Source organism: Corvus kubaryi, unplaced genomic scaffold (genome assembly GCF_017639235.1).
Source record: "Corvus kubaryi isolate FWS band 111438036 unplaced genomic scaffold, C.kubaryi_AGA036_p1.0 66, whole genome shotgun sequence".
Lineage (NCBI taxonomy): Eukaryota > Metazoa > Chordata > Aves > Passeriformes > Corvidae > Corvus > Corvus kubaryi.
The window spans coordinates 13,428,175-13,451,184 of NW_024582054.1; the positions used below are offsets into that span (position 1 = coordinate 13,428,175).

At 41.9% G+C, this 23,010-nt stretch overlaps 1 protein-coding gene across 4 annotated transcripts in view; it reads right to left on the minus strand.

Annotated features, from left to right (window-relative positions):
• The window catches only part of ENTPD5 (ectonucleoside triphosphate diphosphohydrolase 5 (inactive)), a 28,314-nt gene extending 5,367 nt beyond the window's left edge, over positions 1-22,947 (minus strand). Inside the window, exons 1-16 of one of the 4 annotated variants that reach the window (XM_042047133.1) lie at positions 22,585-22,947; positions 20,642-20,755; positions 17,436-17,713; positions 16,140-16,219; positions 14,735-14,878; positions 14,300-14,375; positions 12,662-12,697; positions 11,753-11,841; positions 9,092-9,171; positions 7,821-7,882; positions 6,333-6,434; positions 5,343-5,483; positions 4,949-5,005; positions 3,330-3,445; positions 3,040-3,164; positions 399-645 (exon numbers count right to left, since the gene is read on the minus strand). In XM_042047133.1, the coding sequence (XP_041903067.1) occupies positions 3,078-3,164; positions 3,330-3,445; positions 4,949-5,005; positions 5,343-5,483; positions 6,333-6,434; positions 7,821-7,882; positions 9,092-9,171; positions 11,753-11,841; positions 12,662-12,697; positions 14,300-14,375; positions 14,735-14,878; positions 16,140-16,219; positions 17,436-17,652 (1,287 nt within the window). In that variant the 5' untranslated portion in view covers positions 17,653-17,713; positions 20,642-20,755; positions 22,585-22,947 and the 3' untranslated portion in view covers positions 399-645; positions 3,040-3,077. Of the gene's footprint in view, positions 1-398; positions 3,165-3,329; positions 3,446-4,948; positions 5,006-5,342; positions 5,484-6,332; positions 6,435-7,820; positions 7,883-9,091; positions 9,172-11,752; positions 11,842-12,661; positions 12,698-14,299; positions 14,376-14,734; positions 14,879-16,139; positions 16,220-17,435; positions 17,714-20,641; positions 20,756-22,584 lie in introns of those variants that run through there. The other 3 variants (XM_042047134.1, XM_042047132.1, XM_042047130.1) reach the window with 3 other exon arrangements.
• Between the last annotated feature and the right edge of the window lie 63 nt (positions 22,948-23,010).

The window sequence follows — 23,010 nt, forward strand, 5'->3', positions numbered from 1 at the left end:
TGAATGGAAGACTGAGGTGGAAACAGCTGTCTGTCTTGTGGCAAACACAGTGCTGAATTTTGCCGACTACTGGTTAATTTTTAACAGCTTTTGGTGCTCAATTACTTTCAGTTTCTTCTGATTTGATTTCTAGAGCTGTAAAGTCACTCCTTGGTTCAGCTCAGCTGAACACCTCAGCTCAGATAGGAGGGGTAGTTTGCAGCAGAGGGAGACAACTCATTGTGACAGATATATTTTAAAACTGTCCCTCATTCTTTCACCCTCTTCCCTGCCTTTCTCTTGGTGCTTTATTTAATAATGGTGTTTCTCGTGGAACTGGCTAGTCTTAAAGGCTCCTTGGAAAAGATACAAGGCAACAATAATATCTGAGAAAGAAAACAATACCACAACATCTTGAATATTGTTAAAAATGCTTTAATTACTAAAATAGACAATTCAAGATATTCTGTCTTAGGCTGGTGTTTGGAACCTTTCTCGCATTAGACACTTGCCACTCACAAAATTAAAGCACTGTCCATGGGCCAGATTTACACATATGGTTGACCAGTATCAGAAATTAACATCAGAAAGAATGAGTTCTGAACTGAAAGCCATGACTTGTGCTTCTGTAGTCACTCATATTAGGCAGTTCCTGTTAGTGGCTGGCTAAAAGACATTACAAAGGAAGAGATAAAAATCAGGACAGCAAGTAGAGCTCTTCTCTTAAAAGGCTGCTTACTCTTTACTTTAGCTAATAAATAATCTCATTGCACTAGGGTAAGCGTGAGGACTTGACTGGGTTGTCCAGATCCCCCCACCCACTTGGGTAGTTCAGATGTAAACAGCAGGGGCTCAATTCTGCAATTTCTTGCAAAACTTAACTTTTTAACAGAGTTTTTGTTTCTCCCATAACTGAAGGATCATGCCAGTAATAGCAGCAGTTTTGCTTCAGTTAATGAATTGTGCCACTGACAAATGAAGGCCCTGAGCATTCAGATTAAATTCAACTTTGGTATTGGGAAGCAGATGCTCCCCCCTAGCATTTGTAGTACCAGAGTCTGAGGAAAAGAATGCAGAAAAAACATCTTCCTCTGCATGGTACCCTTCTAGCCCCTCCTTGCTTCAGACAAAACCCAGCTCTCGAGCACTCCTCAGGGTTAGTGTGTGTTCAGGGGGGCAGATAATGCTGCTGCTTCTCCCTTAGGTAGAGCATCCCACCTACCCTTCCTCTTCAAAACACAGCCTCACTGCTGACAGCTCTTAGCCTCAAGATCCAGGAGTTTGTCATAGCACTGGCTCAGACTGAAAGATGACTTTTGGATTATTAAATTAGCTCGTTCTCAGGATAATGCAGCCTGGCCAGTAACCACTGCATCCTACTTCATGTTTTTTGAGAATACAAAAGTGTTCACTGAAGACAAAATGAAATGCATTTGCAGTCACCTTGTTCTGCAGACCAAAAGCATGCCTTGCACCCTTGTGCTGTAAAACCTGAGATATAAGAAGGGGTAGCTTAATCAGCCACAGGAAAACTTGCACTGCTAACTAGAAGAAAAGGACTAATGTTCACAGGCAGATTTCTAAGTCTCCAAACTGTTTGGCAAGACCATTGAAGACATGAGTGGACTACTTCCTCCCCTTGCTGGGAATTACCAATTATTTTCAAATCCAGTTTGCAGAGAAGGGAGTGTGAGGGTAGTCTTTGGTTTGACAGAAGCAGGAAAGGTGTTTTAGAGCAAACAGGTAACTGCAACTGCCCAACAGGAAAGCATTCATCTCAAGAGATCAGTGGATTAAAGTTTCTGTTAGTCACACGAGTAATACCTCTTTGTTGTGATGGGTAAATTCACCTGTACCTTATACATTCCTTGGGGAAGAGACAACAGTAGCAAGCTGCCAATTACTTCATGGGGTGGAAAAAGTCTCTACAGCTGTTCTTACTTAGGGCAATGGATGGGTTTCAAATGGGAAATCACACCTTAGAGCTCACTCCAACAAAATGGGCTGTGGTGCTTGGACAGCTCGATGGCCCAGCAGGTCTCGCTGTGCTGTGCTGTGCCTGCTTCCCTTGGGATAGCACTAGACTTTTGAGTGAGCACCACCTCAAGTTTGGTGTCCTGAATCAGTTCACCCAAGAACCTAAGGAGCACCAGCAGCAGAGGGAAGAAGACTGTGGAGTGCCTTGCTGAGAGCAGAGAAACAGAACTGGCTCTCAAAGCAAAGTGAGCTGTCAGATCAGCCATTTCATCTGACTGCAATCCCCTTGTGGGTGGAATGTGACAAGCACATCTTCTGGCAGTTGAGTTTCAGTAGCTGGCACTGCTGCCTCGTTGTGCCAGCACAGCTATGTGTTATGACTACATGCTAAATGAATAAATTTATCAAGTCGTAGTTGGATGTACAGTGTAGCTGCACAGACTTGTGAAGGGCAGCAAAGCTGAAACACAGTCAGGCACACATTCTGCTTAGGAAATGACTACTGCCTAAAAACAAAAGGCTTGGTAAATTACTATGTTTTAGCCAACACCTTTCCCAAAATCATGTCCAAAGTGTACTTATAGCAGGCCTTTCTTGAAACACTGGAATATTTGTGCCATGTATCAGCTAAGCTAGCATCTGGATTCTTGGAACACTGAGGTTGGCAGCAGCCAGAGTTGTTCACTTTTCTATGAATGACTGTTGATGCTATTTTTAATTTTTGTATTTAACATCTCACAAGCAAACTTAAGTTATGTATGTTTAAATAGAAGGGGGTAGGGGAGTCACGTGTCTGTAGTCTGCCACCACATCCAGGAACTCTGTGCTTCTAACAAACTTGCTGGTGAAAGCTGGTTTTGAGCCCCTTGCGTATCCTCTGCTGGAGTTTAGACCTTTTGACTTTCTTAAGGCAGATTCTGGATCATTTATGGCAATCACAGTTATAAATCATACTGTGGCAACTCTCATTAGGCAAAATGCCAATCCGGGATAAAGATCAGTCGTGTATCTTTGGTCCATGTTCTGCTCTGTGACCAGTCCCAGCTGAACAACATACCCGGAGACTGCAATTTACTTTCTCACCCTTTCAGACATGCTGAAGTCCACAGCAGCATCACAGGTCAATAGGTCATCCCCAGAGACTGCAGCAGGTAAAAAGTAGCACCCAAAGTCCAGCTTGTCTCTATGTTGTTTACTTTTTTTGTCAACTATAAAGGAAGAAAAACAAGTTGTTCCTGACAGTTCTCTAGATTTGTATGTTGCACGAATGACAGCAACCACATGTTACAAATCTGGAAAGATTCAGTAGATAATTAGCCAGAAAAATGAACTACTGCATGTTGATTGACAGGGATTTAACTGCTTTTGCTCACCTGTAAGACTGTGTTGTCCCTAAATCCAAAACCTTCCTTTAATAAAGCAGTGATGTAAGTGAGATCCATGCAGAGGAAAGGACTGGCTGAGTTGTACCTCTCCATGTTATCACAGACTAGAAAAGGACAAAAGAAAAAAAAAGGGGATCTCAGCAAAATAAGAGCTTTAATCCACATTGTACATTTGAACTGAACTCAAGCCAAAGCTTACTAAAACAAGCCACCCTCTTCTATTAGTGGGTATATATGACACGTGGTACATGCTACAGAGCTGTTCTACAATGTTGGAGAATAAACCATATAGTACATCCAGCTTCTCTTGACTCCATCATAAGTACATCTCTTATTACAGTAACATAATCCACACAGCTCTTTTGAAGAACCTCTGCTCAACTGATAACTAGCAGGGTGTTGGTAGGCTACTTATTTTTCAGGAACATAGCATCACTTGTTTTCCTCATCTATTCTCCATGGATGGCTCCAGCAATGGATTCCACCTTCTAGGATGGCAGTTTACTTTATTTTCTCCAACCACACATATCCAAGGAAATGGAAGAAGCCATTGCCCAACCAACCGCTCCCTTGCTGCAGCTAATCAAGGTTCCATAGTCAGGGTGACAGTGACTGGGAAATGTATTTACACTAAGCATCATTTTCTAGACCTACTGTTACTGCCCTGTTCTACCGGCAGCAAGAGCGGAGTTCACTTCCTTCTAAGAAAAGATGAGCAGCATGCTTCTACTATTGAAAGGAGGTAGAGAAGAATTAATTCAGGATCACAGAATTGATCTCCTGATGCTCCTGAAAGCTAAGTAAGTGGTTTGATAATGTTAGGTAACGTCTTAGCCATGACTTTGGAAATGAAATCTCTTTCTATCCAGGGAAAAAATAACAACCAACCCACACTCAAACTTTAGAGCCTAATCCCCCTATTCAAAATCATCCAAGTTTCCAGGGAGATTAAATTTAACTGAAAAATCGTTAAAGTTTAGATCTTATTTTAGAAAAAAAAGTCAGTCCTGAACTACGTAATTAAGTATCTTCTGCTGAAAAATAACGTCTACTAATTCTCACAAGAATGATCACAGTTCAGAGGTAACTTGCTTTTAGACATCAGTAGCCAGGCAAGATGGGAGCTCTTTATCCACAGGAGGTACAAAACCAGAACAAGCATTCAGGAAAAAAGACAGGGAGGTAAAGGAAAGCAGAAGAGGCCGTCTGACTTAAAAATCCTTTACTCTCTCCCTCCATTTTGTTAGAGATTAAATAGGATTTAAGGTGACAGACTTACAGAAGTCAGCGCTCTCTTAGACTCAGAGAGCTGCAGTTTGACAGAAGGAGCTCTTGATACAGCAAATTCACTTTCTTTTGTACTGACACAAACTATCTCCTTCTCCTCAACAGAGCTGTAAAGCCACCAACCCCTCACTGCTCTATCAGTATTCTCTTCTGCATCAGTTAGAGGTTTTGACTAATAAAAGCAACATGACAGGTGTAAGCAAAATAAAGATTAAATAAATTTGCTTTTCTTCCCAGTCAAACTCACATTATGTACTGCCTACACATTCATATTTCTGTTATTTCTTGTCCAAACCGGTTTCCCAAATCATGACAATTACCTTCTTTGGCTTTTCTTTCAAAATCTCTCACTTCCAAAACACCTCCTTGTTCATAATCTGAAAAAGATGTGAGAAAACGTCGTCATAGACCTGATAGCATCTGAGTTCTTTATCTCAGTTGACCCTAGAGTGCAACTCAGTGATGCTGCACTAGGAGTGACACCTCTTTGGAACAGAAGTCAGAGCTGCAGGCGTAACTGAAGCCCTGAGCATGTTTCATGTGCTGAACTCTGAACACCAAACTGTAGTGACAGATAAATGTCATTCCCTTGAGGCATTTTGTGTATCTCCTCTTTCTCAATAACATTCCTTTCCTCTCCTCTCCATGGTTCCAGCCTCCAGGGTTCCTCTGTCTGCCTTCTGGTTGACACATAGTAGATTATCCCAAATTTACCGATTAGGTTCGTGTCAGCTGCTCGATCATAGTAATAGGAGAAAGCATAGAAGGAACTTCCACGAATCTCATCTGGTTGGTGAAGTTTCCCTTTGACAACCTTGAGTACTTCTAAGTAGCAAGGCTTGAATCCTGTTTCTCCTGTCAGGAAAAACACAGATGGGGTGAGCCAAAGAGCATATGCATGAGATGGAAGAAATAGTGGCAACAGGAGGAAAAATGAAAGAAGCAGAGATTAAAGCATCAGAAGGAGAGCTTAGATATCCCTTCTGTAATCCAACATGGCACCTGCACGCAGGCAAAGACTCTAGAACACCATCATCAAATAGAACTGGTTAGAGCAGATCACTGCTGTGTCTGAAAGAAACACCACGCAAACTACTTCCATATCAGACAAAATTCCCATTGACGTGTTCTGTAGTCAGCAGAATCTTCTACATTTGCTGCCACCTGTTAGGTAAAACCTTGCTTTCCCTCCCCATCACACAGTAATTTTACCAACCCACTCCACACACACCAAATCTGCAACTCAGCTCTCATGTTCCCTGATCTGTTCAAGCCTATGATGGTAGCAGACTCGCCCTCTCTATGCAGCATTACAGACTTATTATTATTAGAGACTCTTAAGAAATAGTTCCACAAGTGAGATTAACTGGTAGGCCGAAATGTTTATACCCTAACACAGACAGAATTTGTGCACTTTGCTCAAAGCTTGAGAAAAACCTGCCTTATTTGCACAAGTAATTCTTAACATTTCCTATAAAAGGTATAACTTGTAGTAAGAGCTCACAGTCAGAGGACAGGGTACAGGTCAGCTACTCTTACAGCTTCAAATTTTAATTTGGATTTCTCAGAAGTCAACCTCTACAAGTGGGCAGGTATCCTTCGTATCCCAATCATCATCAATTAACTGGTGAAATATTTGACAAGGAAAAACTCAGATTCTGGAGATAAGACTTATTGTAAAAGAAACAAGTCTCCTCAATTTACCTTCTTTGTTGCCACCATACCGGTATTTCACTCCCCCAAAGTGCCACTCTGCCTCCAACTGCCTCGGCAAACAAGAACTGTGGAACATTTGTCCATCCACAACTGGAATGAGAGCAGAGAAGAGTCAGAACGCACAGAATTTAACACAGATATTGATCAATATGCAGAACCAGAAAAGGTTGAAAGATCTTTAATAAAAAGTCATTAAGAAAAAGTACAAAAATCTGAACTGATGGATGTGGCACTAACTGATTACAAATTAAGGACCTGTCTCAAGTCTGGAAAAGCTGTGCCCGTTTTGTCCTGCAAACAGCAGAGCAGCTGGCCTTGTCATTTCTTAATGAGATAAATGATACAAGGATATCTGGATAATGGTTCTTCCCCCCCAGAAGACAAGAAATTAGGTAATAAACACACAGATACACGAATCCTAATGACAGCAGATAACCAAGACAAACAGCAACTGAGCAATGAAGACGAACTCCTAAGGCGGAGATCAATGGCCACTACAGGATCCACGGAATGTACCTTTGAAGGGTTCGACCAGAAATACTGTAACTGAGAACATGATTATTGCCGCACACAGGTCTCACATAAAAAGCAAACTTCTAACAGAATGCTTGAGGCAGACTGTGGGACAGCAAAATTTACCATGTGATGGTTAGGGAAAGGCTCAAAGGCTGGGAAAGGGGGGAATCAAGGGATCAGTGAAGTGCAAGTATGGCAAACCAGAGGGGACTATAAAAGAAGACAAGCACAAGTACACAGGCAGCTGGTCAGTGTGCTTTTCTGTGTGAGCCTCGTGACCAATCACTGCAGTCTGTCCTATCTTCTTCTTAATCACTATTCCCAACTATTTTTGATTTGAGTACACTCCAGTAATTATCACAAGTCCAGCTAGCTGTCAAGTAAGAATCCAGAAGGTGGAAAGACCCCATGTTCTGGCCAGACTAGACAAAAGGCCCAAGCTCTGGGTGAGAGACTGGAAAGACTCAGGAATGTGAGTATGCACTCAGGTTAGTGAGCGAGAGCATGTGATGTGCTTGTGGGCTTCCATCTAGACTAGGTGGTGCACACAACAGCTCTGGGGAACACCACAGGCCAGGCAGATCCCAGAGGGGCCTACGAAGAGGGTTCGGCCTAAGCAGCAACCCTCAGGAAAAGGATCTATTCATGCTGTTTTATGCTTCTGTGGATGCTTGTAAAGCTGTGTTTGTGGCTGGCCATGGTGTTTGTATGTTCCCACATGTGCATTTCTGGAATTTGCACTCAGGTGTCACTGCTGGCCGAACTTAAAAATAGGGAAAAGCAGCTGTCTCACAAGACAACTCCTTAACAAGTGGTAGCTATTTTCAGACAAATATATACCATCAGAAACATAGAAAAGCACAAGATACAGAAGTGAAGACACACAGGAAATGGGCTGCTGACACAAAGAAGTCTAAGCATCTCTTCAAAAATCTTGGATGTTTTATCATATGAACATACCTTCCATATTCAAAGCTCCAAGAGTTGCCAGTCTTGCAGCTTTTAGTCCAAACCCCAAATAGCTGTGAACATCAAGGACAGACATTATAGTCTTAATTCCTGCACATCTGGTATGCTTTACCCATACCCCTCTTCCTAAGTCCTGGAACACCCAAACCAAATTTCCTTCCTCTGTTTCCCACAAGGCTCCCCTCTCTAAAACAGAGTTCCCTTTGCCAGAACAACCCCAAGGGCCAAAACAGTGACACAAACCCAAGAAATACACGGGGTTGTAAAATAGGTAAATCTAAAACTGCAGAAAGTGGTTAGAACTGATGTGGTATTTATGCAAGATGATCATGAAAAGCAAAAATGCACCACCAAGGTGCATTTACAAGGGAGAAAGAAGGTATGTGCTGAGTGCATAAGGAATAGGGCAGCCACTCTTATGTAACACACACAAGACTATGTGCTCTTAGGGCAGAGTGCAGAACCTCCCACTAAAAGGGAACTGTGGCTTTATGTGAAATTCACCTGTTCGACTCCACAAGTAACTGCCACATTCATTATAAGCTAGAATGTGAACAATGTTATGGGAATGTCATCACACATTGTAGCAACACAGATTAAAATCCTGTTGACCCTTTCATTCCCACCTCTGGCCACTTACCACTTTTGTCATGTAATTTTAAATGTCTGCAAAATATTCAGAGTTAAACTAACCTCCAGCTCTCTCTCAATTTTTAGGAGATGATTTTTCAATCCCAATTATTTTAGGTGATCTAATAGACTGTATGGATGACTACAGCACTCATTATATCAGCAAATGTAAGGACTAGGAGAGGATGCCTATTAGACCAGCTCTGCTGTCAAGTAAACAGATTCTATAACTGACTGAGATGGTAATGTTCACTCCACTAAGGAAAAAGTCTCAGGCAAGTCCTCCTTCCAAATCTCTGATCATGCTTAGTTCTGACTACTGGCACAACATCTACCTTTCTGCTTGTTTCAGAATATTTGGCTTGAATCCAGTAATAAGAATTCTTCTCCTTAAATATGGACTCATAATGCTTTCTCTTTGTTTGACAGACTGCCTAATATTCCATTGTAGTGACATTAACCATAAATCTGGAATGTTTCCAGCCAACTAATGCCATGTTCCACTTCTACTGTTACATGCAGGTAAGTAGTAAAAATGTCATGATCTGTGCTGCTGGTACCAGGATGTTAGCTCAGGGGCTGCAAAAAAAGACTTATTTCCCCAGCAGAAATAGTAATCTTTTGCTCCTCACCTGTGGCTGTAGAGCTTGTAGGTGCTATTAAACATTTCAAATGAGGTAAGAAAATCCCCAGGGGTTTCCTTCAGAGTTTCCTAAAAGTTAAGAAAAAAATATTTTAGTTTATATTATGCAATAAAGAATCACCAATTTTAATGTAATATCACAGATATACCCATAGAGTTTACTGCACACTCATCTGATCTGCTTTGAAAACAAAGAACAGTTTTTCAATGGTGCCACTGCTGTAACATCTGCAGCTTTTAACACTGATTTATTTATATGCATCTTTGTGTTACTTCAATGTATAACAGGGAAGCACAACAGATCAGGATGAAAACACTTCCTAATTCAGGCAACCTGAATTTTTCTAGAGTACTTACATGCTACTCTACATGTACAGAGTCCCCAAAAAAATCAGCTGCACTAGAAGTGCTATGAACTTTTGCAAGTCACACTAGGCACCTAAACTGAGGTACTCAGAAGAATTAAAAATACAAAGTATAAGGCCTAATTTTCACCATGTCAAATGTCTTGCCAGTACTCAAGGAAACACTGTGACCACTCACTCCCAGTCTTAGGGCTGCTTCACCTAAATTAGCCTCTTGTCTCACCACCTCGAGTTTTCTCCCTCTCACAGTCTTCCTTCTGTGCACACCTCCATCCCACTGGTACCCTGACCTATCTTCTTGACAGACTAACTCACACTCTTGTAAGGCTGAACCACTTTAGCGACCATTTACTGTTTCTTCATGTCCAGTCCCCAAACTCTGAATCCCAGTTTCTGTCGCTCCTCATGGCCTCATTCTCCCATCCCTTCTTGGCTCTGTGCACTTCCATCAGACACTGTTATTCTGGGCCAAGCAGCAGAATCTCCGAAAGAATTGAAGCTGCACAGTCCTGTAGTTACCATTCAAGTAAGGAGATCCAGATCTGGGTTATTTTTTCTAGAGTCCAAGCCAGAAGCCTGCTCAAAGCTGAAAGGAATGTGGCAGTACTCAGTTTGAGCTTCTCCTGACCAAATACATATCAAAATTTGTTTTGGGTCTCAGACTGATTATCACTGAAATGACAGTCACATCCTTGGCCTCATACACACAGACTCTGCCATATTTTGAGTTCTGTTTCTAAACCTTACATCACAAAAACTTTTTAAAAGGAGAGATCCTAAAAAAAAATTAGTTTGGGGAAAACAACTGTCTTTTTTCATGCCCTACTTTCACAAAAAGGAGGCAGACACCAGACAGACAATTTCATAATTATTATGATTATTTTTCAGTTGCTTTTAACTTTGGCAATAATGCCATGAAACTAAAATCAGCTCCATGCAGTTATCATTATATGTTCTCTACTTGCTTGTAATTCATATTTAATTAATGAATCTCTTACTATTACAGTATTTTCTTCAAAACTAATACAAGAGCAAACATGTGTCTGCCTCAGACTGCAGGAAGGAAAAATCCCCCCTGCAAATCAAAGGGAGGCATACCCGCCAATTCTGTCAGATGGGAAAAACTCCCAAAAACATGCTGAGCTTATTTATTTGAACTTGGCAACACAGGGGAGAAGCAGACATAGTACACAAGCAGGCAACATGAACCTTGACTCCACACTGCCCTAAAAATTCACACCATTAGTCCTGGTCAGCAGCAAACACTCAAGGCTTTTTACTGCAAGGCTCGAAGGGGAAATTTTAATCCTAAATTGCAGCTCAGCCTATTACACAGTTCTATTTATTCTCCGAAACCCTGACATGCAACACCCTTTCCTGTTGGTCCAGTGCCCACTTCAGCAGGTGTTATCAACACAAAACAGAGGACAAACCCAGCGTATACTTGACGTTTTGCTGAACAGGATAAGGTTGTATGTCATGTTTCAACATAACACACGACTGCAGAATTAAAATATCCTGATGTGAAAGCCATGTGTTTCGTGGTCACCAAACATCCTTTGAGAAGCTCAAGTTCTATGAACAAAAAATGTTAAAGAAATGATTCCTTCAGAAAGAGCAACATGAAGGTCCAGAATGCTATAGTGCCTTTCCATTACTCATGTAATTTTCTCATGCAAACTGCAGACTTGGGTCCCAGTTCAAACCGTTTCTAAAGAGCTATAGAACTACTAAAAAATCCAGCAGAGATGTCTGAGGAACAGAGAGGGGAGTTCTCAGAAGGAATGAGAAGAAATTGATAAGAAAACAGAGAACTGACTGTGCTACTATTAAAGACATTTACCCCATACAACACTCCCGCCCTCCAAAACTTAGTGAAGATCTGTTATCAGACTGGAATGGGGAAGAAAAATAAAAGATAGAACAGCCCCTACATTTCTTCTAATATTCAAGAATACTGCCTAGAAATGTTCTACATTTGTTGAATACACAGTCATATCAATATTAATAAGGCTTTCCCAGCCTGAGTCTAGAAAACAAAAGCTGTGTCGTTTTGGTTTTACTCATTTGTTTTCTTTTTATTTCCTCGTTTTTCAGGCTCCTTTGTTTGCAAGTGCCTATCAGCCAACACTGATCTCAAAGGGAACAGAAATACAGATGTTCTGTAAACCACAGATGTTCTGCTTGTGCCACTGATGACAAAGCGATATGACAGGATGCAGCTGTGCTCAGGTCTCTCCACCAGCCTTGCAGTCCCAACCCACGCACTTTTAACCACTCCTCACCTCAAACCGCGGCAGGAATGTGATTTGGGTTGAGGCTCCGCCCAAGTCCAGAGTCCCAACAGTTTGCTGGTTCTGGCCAGACAGCTGCCCTGCAAACAACACCATGCTCAGAACAGCCCCAAGTTCACAAATGCTAAAATGCAGACACTGTGTGATGTTCAGGCAGCCACCAGGTAATCACAGTATCACAGCAATACAGGAGCTGCCCTCTAAAGAAAAAACCTCAGAGAGAGCAGATAGGCAAACAGAAGGTATTATGGAAAGATTCATAGACTTTCTTCCTTGATTCCAATCTCTCTTCCAAAGAGACAAAAGCAGATAAATCTCTAGGTATCAAGCAAAAGATGAAAGTAAGAGACAAAGTATCTCCTGCAGAAGGCTCTCAGGGAGAGTACACAAATTTTGTAACCATCATACAGCTGTTAAAAAGCAGTGGGGGAGGAAGCGCAGTAAGAGCCAAATCATCCAGAGCAGCTTTTTCGCTTGGTCACGTATCTCCCAGAGTGCTGATTTTCTTATCACTAGATTGCATTCCCAGAAGCTCTTAGGGCCCATAGTGCTAAGGCACCATGCCCTGCAACACCACTGTAGTGGCACAGCTCACACTGGGATGAAGAACACTGCAAGCCCTTGTTTCCCACACATCAGCAGTACCACTCTCCAATACGTTAGAGAAACCAGCTTGCCAGTGCCTCCCAGCCCTGTGTAAATTCTGGCACCTTAGTGGTTCAGATGTCTCCTTCTTACTACAGACTCTGGAACACAGTCTGCCCAAGACAATCCACTGCTTTAGCACTGGTCACAGAGTGGGGAGGAAAAGCATGGCCAAGGCAGAGGAACTTAGGGTGATCACCTCCACAGAAGAGACTCGAGTTCAAGCTTAGAGAGTAGTTACACAGAATTAACTACCTGTCAAAAAGTTCACAGTGATCCAGGCTAAAATTCCTGCGAATAATGAAAAAAAAAAAAAAAAAAGTCACCACTGAATACTCCCATAATCTCCTGCCCACTGTTACCAGCCCTCCACATGTTATTTATTTACCTGGAAGTCATTACAAACTTAATCTAACCACCCCAGACTTCAGAGACTATTTCAAACTCATAATTAAATTTTATTATGCATTAGTCATTCACACAAGCCTCATGAGTTGGAATAGGTAGGACTTTGTAATATCCATGCAACTCCAGCATGCACAAATCATATCTATTATCCAAGCAACATACAAAGAAGTAATAAGCTGACACAATGCACAAGCTTCCTTGGGCCCATTTTTGCAGTCCAGCATTTCAATTCCTAATCTGAAAACTGCATTCACACCACTCTGTGTTTTAATCTTGAGGTTTCTATAATTACACTATAGACAGAGCAGCAACCAGTAAAATGCAAACAGTTCCTTTGACTCCAGTGGCTTGCTTGACACTGGCATGATTCTCACCCAAACACAGGCAAACATATGACAGTAGAAGAGGTAGGGATTTTAAATAAACTTGGCAAGCTACCCTGTGCTCTATTATGCCTCATTGGTCCTGCCCCCTGTCAATACAACAGTTCTCCTGACTGTACAGTTCACCCATTAATCCTAGTGACAAACTACACACTGCACCATACTTATCAAATACTTGAAGACTTTATGATACTTCTCCTTTTCTCTCGGCCCACGTGGACAGATTTTGGTCTTTAATCTTCCTCAATTTATTAGTTGTTTAAGCACTGTGATAATTCTTCTTGGTTTCCTTCAACACTTTCCAAATGGGCAATTTATCTGCCATAAGGAAGTGTTCTGAACTGAACATAACATGACAAGATGGCTCTTTTCATCAGGCATCCACACAGATGATTATTACTTGCCTATTCTCCAAGGTAGTATGTCTGGATATGTAGCCAGAATGTTAGAGTGTTTTTTTCTGCACTGCAAAATCATTGTTCATTCCAAACCTACAACATATTTTACCTTTTCTTGTATTTTACAGTACTTCCTTGCTACTTTACTAGCTGTATTTTTCCCAACAGAGTATTTTAAAAATTATAATTTACTTATCTATTTTTGATACTTGCTAATTATCCTTCATTGTCCTCTAATAGTCACAATCCTTCCAATTTTAGATTGAAAATTGATGAGCTAATCATAACAGGTTATTTTTAATTCCGATATTGCAGAACTTACAAGGCACTTTCCATAAGCTTCCCAGCTTGCTATATATTGTCATGTAGCCTTTCAGAGGCTACACAATCTTTTTAGCACTATTTCCCAAGAGCAGGCTTCAGCTGGTCAGCCTGCATTAGCCTGAATACTTATTGTTGAGACAAGGTTTTGTTCCAAAGCATGCGAAATCTCTTTGTGTATCTGTGTTTGTAGCCTAACAGCTGACCAAGTAACAAACACCACCTTGGAAGGGCAGGATTGCATTGTTTCAAACAGGGCAAGAAACCTTTTATTTTTTTCCCCTTAGTTTAGGGACCATTTCTCTTTCCCTCTCATGTTCCTAAGATACCTCTCTTTTTCCCGTTTCTCTTTGCTTTTACCTTTTACTCCTCCTAAAACATACCTTCATGAGATCCGTCCATGATGCCAACACTGTCCTCTGGAACAAGAAATGGTGATTCCTCAAAGACTTCTTTCACCTGAGGGAAGAAATAGTGTTTAGATTTCTTGGTCTTCAAAGTCTTGTTCTGCTCTGAGGTGCTCTGAGGGTGACAAAGTTTTGTTTTACACAGCAGTAGAAAATAAGACAAGTGTGTGTAGAGACTAGGAAAGAAAGAAAAAAAGTTTTGTAGGTCTCTCTCCATGCCTTCCACCACAGCAAGACAGAGGATTTCAGGAACAGACAAGACATTCTGTGAGTTTCATGCTATCATGGGATTACAGTCTCTTTTCATAGATGACATTCTCTTAGCTAAACAAAATAAGAGAACTGAATGACAAAAAAGAAAGATGAAACAGGGAGAACAATACAAGTGCATCCACAACAACTTAGTACTACCTCTGAAAGCAGAGCCTGAGCTTTCTCCTCTGACAGCAAGCGAAGTCCAGCCGTGGCTTTTAACACTACTGGGGTCTTCTTCCAGAGATGAGGTGGCACTGCATCTATGGCCATGTCCAGCAATTTTTTGACAGTTTCAGCACCCTGAAAGGAAAAATTCATTTTTCTTACACTTTCCTCCTACAGGCCATCAGAAAATAGGCCTCTCAGTTTCTCCTCAAAACTTGTGAAAACAGTATTCAATAGCAAGAAGATACCCACACTCAAGATAAGTACAAAAACCATGCTAGACATCTCATTAGAACATTAAAGAGAATGTCTGCATTGGAAGGAAAGGTTTATTCATAAATTTTAGGGAAGATAAGTATCATTGTTTGCGGAAGGTATTTTTTGGAAAGGATGGAGGGAGGTGAGGGAACCGATTACCTGACAAACCTAAATATCTTGCAGTATGATGAAACTAAATGGTGCAATTACTGACTGAGGCTACCAAGGCAAAGGGAAGTACCTGTAGATTTCCCTAAATGCAACATAAGAATTCCAACTGTGTCCATAGCAAATATTGTAATTAAAATGCCAGCTGTGCAATGGTTACCACACAAGGTACAGACATCGCTGCTGGCTCTCAATTATTTTCACTGCTCTAACAATTACAGTTTGGCACTAGCAATAAACATTCTCCTGTGAAATGCCTAGAAATTTCTTTTGGGGTGAGTTCTCCTCTCCTATCCAACAAATAATGTTTACTGAAATCATAGGTGATCTTATTAAAATTTTTTAAAAATCAAAAATCCATTCACTCTTCCATAAAGTGTCACACTCAAATTCCTGTAGTATGGAATCCAACTGAGCAAAATGTGAAACCTGAAACCCCCATTATGTTACCCCCCTCCCCAACTTCAAGGCTGCTAAAGCACACAAGATAGCGTATCTAATCTATCATTTCTCTGGCACCTCCTTTAGTTTGTGAAAGAGCTTCCTGTCAGTGCAGGGTGGCTGGAAAATGGCAGCTTACTTCAGAACTGAGAAAATTATTTGTAAATGAGAGAGTATGCATTTACTCATATTTGGGGTAGCTGTAGGGGAAATAAACATTGATGCTGCTGGAGACAAAAATCACTTTGTCTTTGAAATTCTCAAAGGCGTATAGTCTAGTTATATAAACATTTAAGCAATTAATTAAGTCACTGTTCCACTGACGAAATACGTAGAACACCAAGCTCCTATTTCGCTGTGTAAAATTAACTCACAAAAGTAGAGGAACAGGTTTAGAGACACAGTGGTAGAACTTTTACATTTCTTCTTGACTTTTTGCGATGGCAACCAGTAATACTTGAACTGCTTGGTGGAATCTAAGTGATATTAACAGCAAGACCAACTCCCAGGGAATGAAGGATAGTATTACCTTTTCAGGCTGATCAGCATATGCAGACAGACCTGGCTTCACAGACTCAAAGATTTCCCCTTCCAACTCTGGAAGGTTTTCTGCACAAACAAAACATTACATGATACAGTCAACAACTCAAATCTTTTTCTTTAAAAGAAAGGCTGCCCTCAACTCCTGTAAAGTGACTATCCTTGATTCCCCTTGCAAACAAGATTATTCCCCTCCTAAAATAAGTCTTGCTCCTTCACTTCAGGAACATATTTAGCAGAACGTTGCCCTTGTATCCACCAAGTTCACAAACAATTTACGAATAACATGTTGTCATAATTAAAATTATCTTCATTTAGCATTTGTGACCTATAGTAAGTTACAACAATGCAACATAACTGTTGCCTATTCTTAATAAAAATTCTTTCCCTTTCTGTCCCCAAGCTAATTGTGAAATATTAGTGCAGATTAAGACATACAATCAACTCCCAATTATCCTTAGGTGATTCATCCAACTCACAAAGACAGAAAAGACTTGACTGTGCTCAAGTACTTGGCTGAGAAGCCAAACAAGTTTGACCACTGCTCCCAGAGCAGCCTGGGTGTAGAAGCTATCCCTGAGTATCAGGTATTACAAGCCAGGCTGAGTCCAACAGAACTGGACCTTGTACCAGTCCTTCCAAACAATGGATGAAGTCATGCAAAGACACATCAGTACTATGTGACACATAAGTCCAAGCAACCAGCCTTTAACCTTTGCAAACCTGCTGGCTCACTGTACCCAAGCTAATTCATCCCCCTGAATCCTGTCGCATGTGCAGCCAAAACCGGGCACCTCTGCACCATGTGAGCAGCAGATACACTGGAGTGTGGTGCATCTGAACACAGCTCTCCTGGAAATGGCTCAGACCTTCAGTACTTAATAACGTTCTAATTTACTGATTTTAGTTTGCTACAACATGTGACAAACATATGCAGAATTCAAGTATCTCTTGTGAAAATTTAAGCTAACATGCAACCTGACAAAAATAGCATAAGTATCTTTTCATCTCAGTGAGATATTCCTTTTAAACAGTTGCAGAGACGAAAATGTTTGAAAATTCAGAACTCTCCAGTATACCCAGAATTGTATCTCAGACTCAAAAGACCTACAGAAAAGATATTTACACAGCAAAACACCAAGACAAATGGACAATAAACACCTGCAGGAGGACCATTTGAAAGACAAACTGTAGAAATCTTCAGCTCCCCTCAAATGCTGAGCTGGCAAAAAACAAAACTGTTTTGAGAAGTTGAAACCTAAGTCAATGTACATGGGGGTCTTACCTGGGCTCTTCTGCACAAAGGTGTAAATATGAATACGGGTTCCAGTGCTTCCTGCATCAAACATGATGCCATAAAAAGTGTTTGCTTTGGCATTTATAGGGCACACATTAGGTGGAAAGAAATCCTGAAACCACATTACCCTGTTTGAATGTGAAAGAACAAAAGGCAAAGAGGAAAATGCCAATGCTATAAGGATGGGAAGTCTAGAAGATGCCATCTTGCCAGGACCCTTTGAGGCTGTCAAGCATGTATCAGCAATCACAGAGCTGCAGAAGGTCCTGAAGAGAGGAAAAAAAAAAGCAGGAATGGAAATTACCAAGAGCTCTCTCCTTTAAAACTCTGTCAAAAAAAGAAAATAAATAAATAATTCTGTACACATATATTCTCCCTTTAGGTGCTTTTCAACACTCCAACCAAAAAGAGTTGTTTTATTGCACTTAGTGCTACAACTACATCTAACTGATTTGTTCTTTCAGAGTAAAGGTTTCTCCATTTCCCAAGCACAGAAGAGACAAAGTGGTTTGCTTTCCAGTATTTCTAGTTTTGACTTTTAGACTATTTCCTTCTCTTATCTCTCCTGCAGATTTTCAACACTCAGAGTCCCCAGAACCTCCCAAAAGCCCAAATATTATCTGAAAAGAAGCATCGCCAGAGGGGAACTCTGGGCAGAACCACTTTACTCTAACATTTACACACTTGAGATGCTGTGGCAGAACACAAGTGTTATTCAGAGTCACAAACAAAGAGAATTTCATCTCAGGCTAAGAACAGCTGCTGGGAGAGATTAGCACACAGAGAGAATGAAGGCATATCCTTCCAGCACCATCTCCATCTCCGAGAAAAGCTTGTGCTGCTCAAGAGGGGCTGAACGGAAGTGCACCTGGGCTCTGCCTCTCAGTATTTTTTCATATTTTATTTTTATGTATTTTTGGTTTGGTTTTTATTTTTAGAATTATGAACAACAACAACAAAAAAACCTGCTAGCAAAACCCACACACCCTCACAAACCTAAAGCAGTTGCCCTGAACACTCAGGTTGCTTACACAGCTTCTAACACTTTCCCAGGCCAAAGGCCCAAAGCTGTGTTACACAGTATTGGACATCAAGATACAACTGCATCTCCCCTTTAAGACCCATCTCTTTGCATGTATTTTTTCCTAAGAAATGCTAATAAAAGACGTGGGCACAGAAATTATGGGGTGCCCAGGCAAAAAGGAGGAGAAAATATAGGCATCTTTAACAGCAGAAAAGAGCATGTGGCCAGATGTCCCACCATACGCAGTATTGCCTGCACCAACCTACACACAGAACACTCAGCATACAGAAGGTGCAAACAGCTCCTTATCACTTTCCAGACACATGGTAACACATCCCTCCACCCACAGCACTGAATGTTCTACTTTATATGGCTGTTCATCAGCTCTGCCCAAGACCCTCACCCACGGCTTGCTCTTACATTTGACTGTCTTTTAGCAATCTGCCCAGCTCCACCATATTCATTCTCTTGAAATATTTACTTCCTGTCTCTATCCTACATTTATTCATTCCTAAACCCTCTCCTTTCTATGTGAGCCTGCTACAGCCTCTATTTCCACACACCTTTCTCCCACACCCAAAGAGCTCACTTATACTCCACTACCTTTTATCCCAGATTCAGCCCTTGTAAGACACTTACTATTTCCATCCTTCACCTTTGTCCCTAGTGAGATTAACTTCTACCCATTCTCAGCAAAAAATGTCACATTCCTTGGGCATCTAACTCACTCCAGCATTCTGCTATGTCTAGGCCCAACAAAGTACACAGCCCACTGCAGATGGGTAACCTCACCTGTCTGCTGTTACCTTTATTTTTATCCTCCTGTTCCACACAAATGCAGAGAGATGCAGGCAGAAAGAAACACAGACTCCTGATCCTCTCTGCTTTAGAAGCACACTCTTGAAAAGAACTGACCACAATTCCACTGGCAGACAACAGCCCTGGCCACTGTCTGTGACAGATCAACTCCAATTGCAGTAATTTCTAAAGTATCCACATTTTATGTTGAAAGGAGTAAATACCTGGTTCTGTAACAAAGCCCTCTCCTGAAGAGAGTTGATGAGACGTGCCCAGCAGTTTGGCAGTTTTGTAGCTATGGATTTGTACTAAGATGCAGCTGGCATTACCCAGGTTTGCTTCATCACAGCAAGGAGGGCTACTGAAAATCCAAACAGCTGCACTGTTTTTACAGAACATAAGGAGGAAGGAGGGGGGGGGGGGCATTAGTGAGAGCCACCTTCCAGCAGGTTCGAAGAGGTGTTCTTATTCTCACGCAATGTAAGGATTTTGTTTGATGAACTATCACAAATACAACCCAAGCACCTGCCTTAAGAACAAACTCCAGAGTCCTATTACAAACAGCACATGTGACACTTATGTAAGCCTCAGAATCTCAGATGATCCGAAAATATCTGAGCAACTGCCATCATTAACTCATACTTTTCTTGCCAGACCTACAAGAACCTTTGCCTCCCATGAAACTCCCTCACAAAGTTTCTCTTCTCTATCCTTTTCAGATATCCACCACTATTTCACACTTTCTGTTTTTTACATTTCCCCTGACTTTTTTTCTTTCCACTTTTATACTTCTAAGGACAAATAAAACCCCAACGAAACAATAAACTCACAACCAATCACCTTGGAATTTTATTTTTCTTCTCCCTCATTAAGAATGAAAAAAGCACACTGAACCTCTTCAATGAATGGTGAAGTCCATTCAATCAAGTACACTAGCAAAACAATGTCCACAAGAAGAATGAAAATAGATGAGAGCAAGAAATCAGAGACAAGAGAGAGAAATCAGCAGAGCATAACAGAAATGGCAATAGAAAAAGAATTTGGAAAGACAGAAGCAAAAAGAAAAAAAAGTACGGAAAAAAATTTAGGAGATAGACAAGAGATAAGTTACTGAGAAGGAAAAATATTTTCAAAACACTTCCTCTCAAACAATTTAAAAGTCCTAGCTGGTATCAGAATACAACAGGGTGGAGAAAATGAACAACAAACAGAAAAGAGAAAGCAGGTAATTGTAACTCGAGCACAAGCTCATTAATGCAATCAAGCAGTTCAGCAAGGTAAAACTTACAGATCCCCATCAGTAGGCTCAGTTACTGTCTTTCAAAATGAGCAGCAATAATCAGCATTGATTATGAACATGGTAGGCACACACCTGAAGCAGGATGGAAGCAACAGCTGTTCCACTCCAGAGGTTCCTAATGAAAACCACCTTCAGAGCACCACGGCAAGAGACACTGTGTCTGCACTTCTTCACCTTTGCTGTCAGCTAAAAGGAGTGGACTACGTATCAGGCAAGTTATAAGGTCATGAAGGCACACCAAACATCAATTGAGTTGCTTTATTCAAATTTGAGCTTATCATTGCTCAATACAAGCAGTGAAACATGCTCATACAACCACGCAGGATGAATTTCACGAAGTTGAAAGTTAACTGAGTTCAAGTTAGTAAAACATTTACACAAATGCTACAGGTGACCTCAACATCCCTGAGGCCTGAGCCAGCAAAACAGGACAGAACACTCATTTCCCAACACAGAGGAACACATGCAGATGTCATCTGTATACAGCAGATTTTATGTACTAAATGAAAAAGCTGCACTACCTCCAATATAAAAATCTGGGAGCTACACAAACCGTATGACCCAAAAGTACTGGGATGTTGCATAGAGACTTCCAAGACTGAAAGCATGAATAGGAAGAAAAAAAACCCCAACACACCACAACCAAACTCTCCTTAAACAACAGAAGTAAAACAATACCATAATAACAATTAACCTTAGGACAGCAAAACACAACCTTACTTGGAGTTCACCATACACAGAAACACTGGTATCTCTGTTTTCAAGACAAGAAATATTCAATACTTGACTATTTCTGACAAAATAACATGCAAAACACTAACCACACAACAGAAGCATCTCCCTGTAAAAGGGAATGTGGTCTGAGGGAAGGGAAAAGCAGTTTACCTAAGATACACAAGAATTTCCATTCTGTTTCCTAACATAATATTGGGAAATATTTGGGGATACACAAAAATATTCAAAACTAATTATAAATAGTAATGATACATAAAGAGATAGGCAAATATTTTAGGAAACAAGCAAAATTACATAATTACATAAATTAATATTGTTCTTCCATGCTGAAGCACACCAAAAATCATTCAGAATGGAAAGTCCCCTGTGCTAAAAGAGTAACAAAATCTATTTTCCAGATGAGCAGCTCTTGTGGTCACAAGATCCATCTCCCAGATGAGAGCTTTAACACTTAACACTCATGGCTAAGTAAGTACTTTTCAACCTTTCTTTTTTTTCCAGAAAAAAAAAAGTTATTACACTTTTTCTGGACTTATTTTTATCTATTGAAAAAAATAGCTTTCTTGGATTGTTGTGACAAAAATTTAAGCTTCTTAAAAGTGCACTGTTTAGAGGACACAATAGAAGGAATAACTGAATTCAATGGCAGAATTTCCCAGTATTTACATAAAAATAATGGCACAGTATTCTTTGCGCACATACATTTTCAGTAAAATTCTGACTCTAGAGCTTTAAACCGCAGGGACAAAAAGTAGAACCAACTCACAAACATGCGTTATCAGAAGTTTTAATCTTTCTTCCCCCGTACTGAGGCTCCAAATACACACTATTTATTTATTCACATTTCTGGCCAAGTGGGTTTTCAATTCTACTCTTTAATTAGACCAAGGCATCTTTTCCAGGAGACCGCTGCACTTCCTTCCTGCGGTGTGGGCACCCCTTCAGAGCCGCGAAGGCGCACACCTGGGGGGGGATCTAACGGCACCTTTTCCTGGGACAACTGGTATTCCTGGAAAACCGACCTTGGGTGCGCACAGCTTTGGGGCGCTGAGGGCTTTGCTTCCATGCCAGGCTGGGACGGCTCCGGTGCTGACTCCCGCAGCCGCTCCCCGGGAATGCCCGGGAGACGGCGCCTCAGGGCCCCGCTCGACCTCGCCGCCGCTGGGGCTGTCGGCTCCGTCCCTGCCGCACGTCCCGGCGCCAGCGCGTCCTGCCTTGCTCCATTTCCCACAGCTGCGAGCTAAACCCTCGCCCTGAACGCGCCTAAAAACCTTCCCTACCTTCCTTTCCTCTCCCCCGGCAAAAGCCTCCGGTCCTCCCTGTGCCCCGCCGGCGGCGGGGAGCGCGGCCCGGGACTCCGCGGCTCTTCCCGGAGTCGGCACCGGTGGCGCTCGGCAGGAACACCCGCAGAAACGCCCGTCCCTCCTCACCGGCCGGCCCGCGCTGTCACTTGACCGGGACGGAGCGTCCTCCCGCCCGCTCCCAGGAGTAACGGAGACGCCGGCGCAGCTTTCGCGTGTCTCCCGCCGCCTGCCCGGCCTCGCACCCAGCGGAGCGCCCTCCCGGGGCGCCGGGAGCGAGGACGGCTCGGGGGGGCTCACCCAGCCCGGGAGCGGCGGGACGGCGGCCGCCCCGCGCGCGCTCCCGATCCCGGCGCCGTTGGCACCGGGCGGGGGGGGAGCGGCGGGCGCGCGGTGTCCATGGCA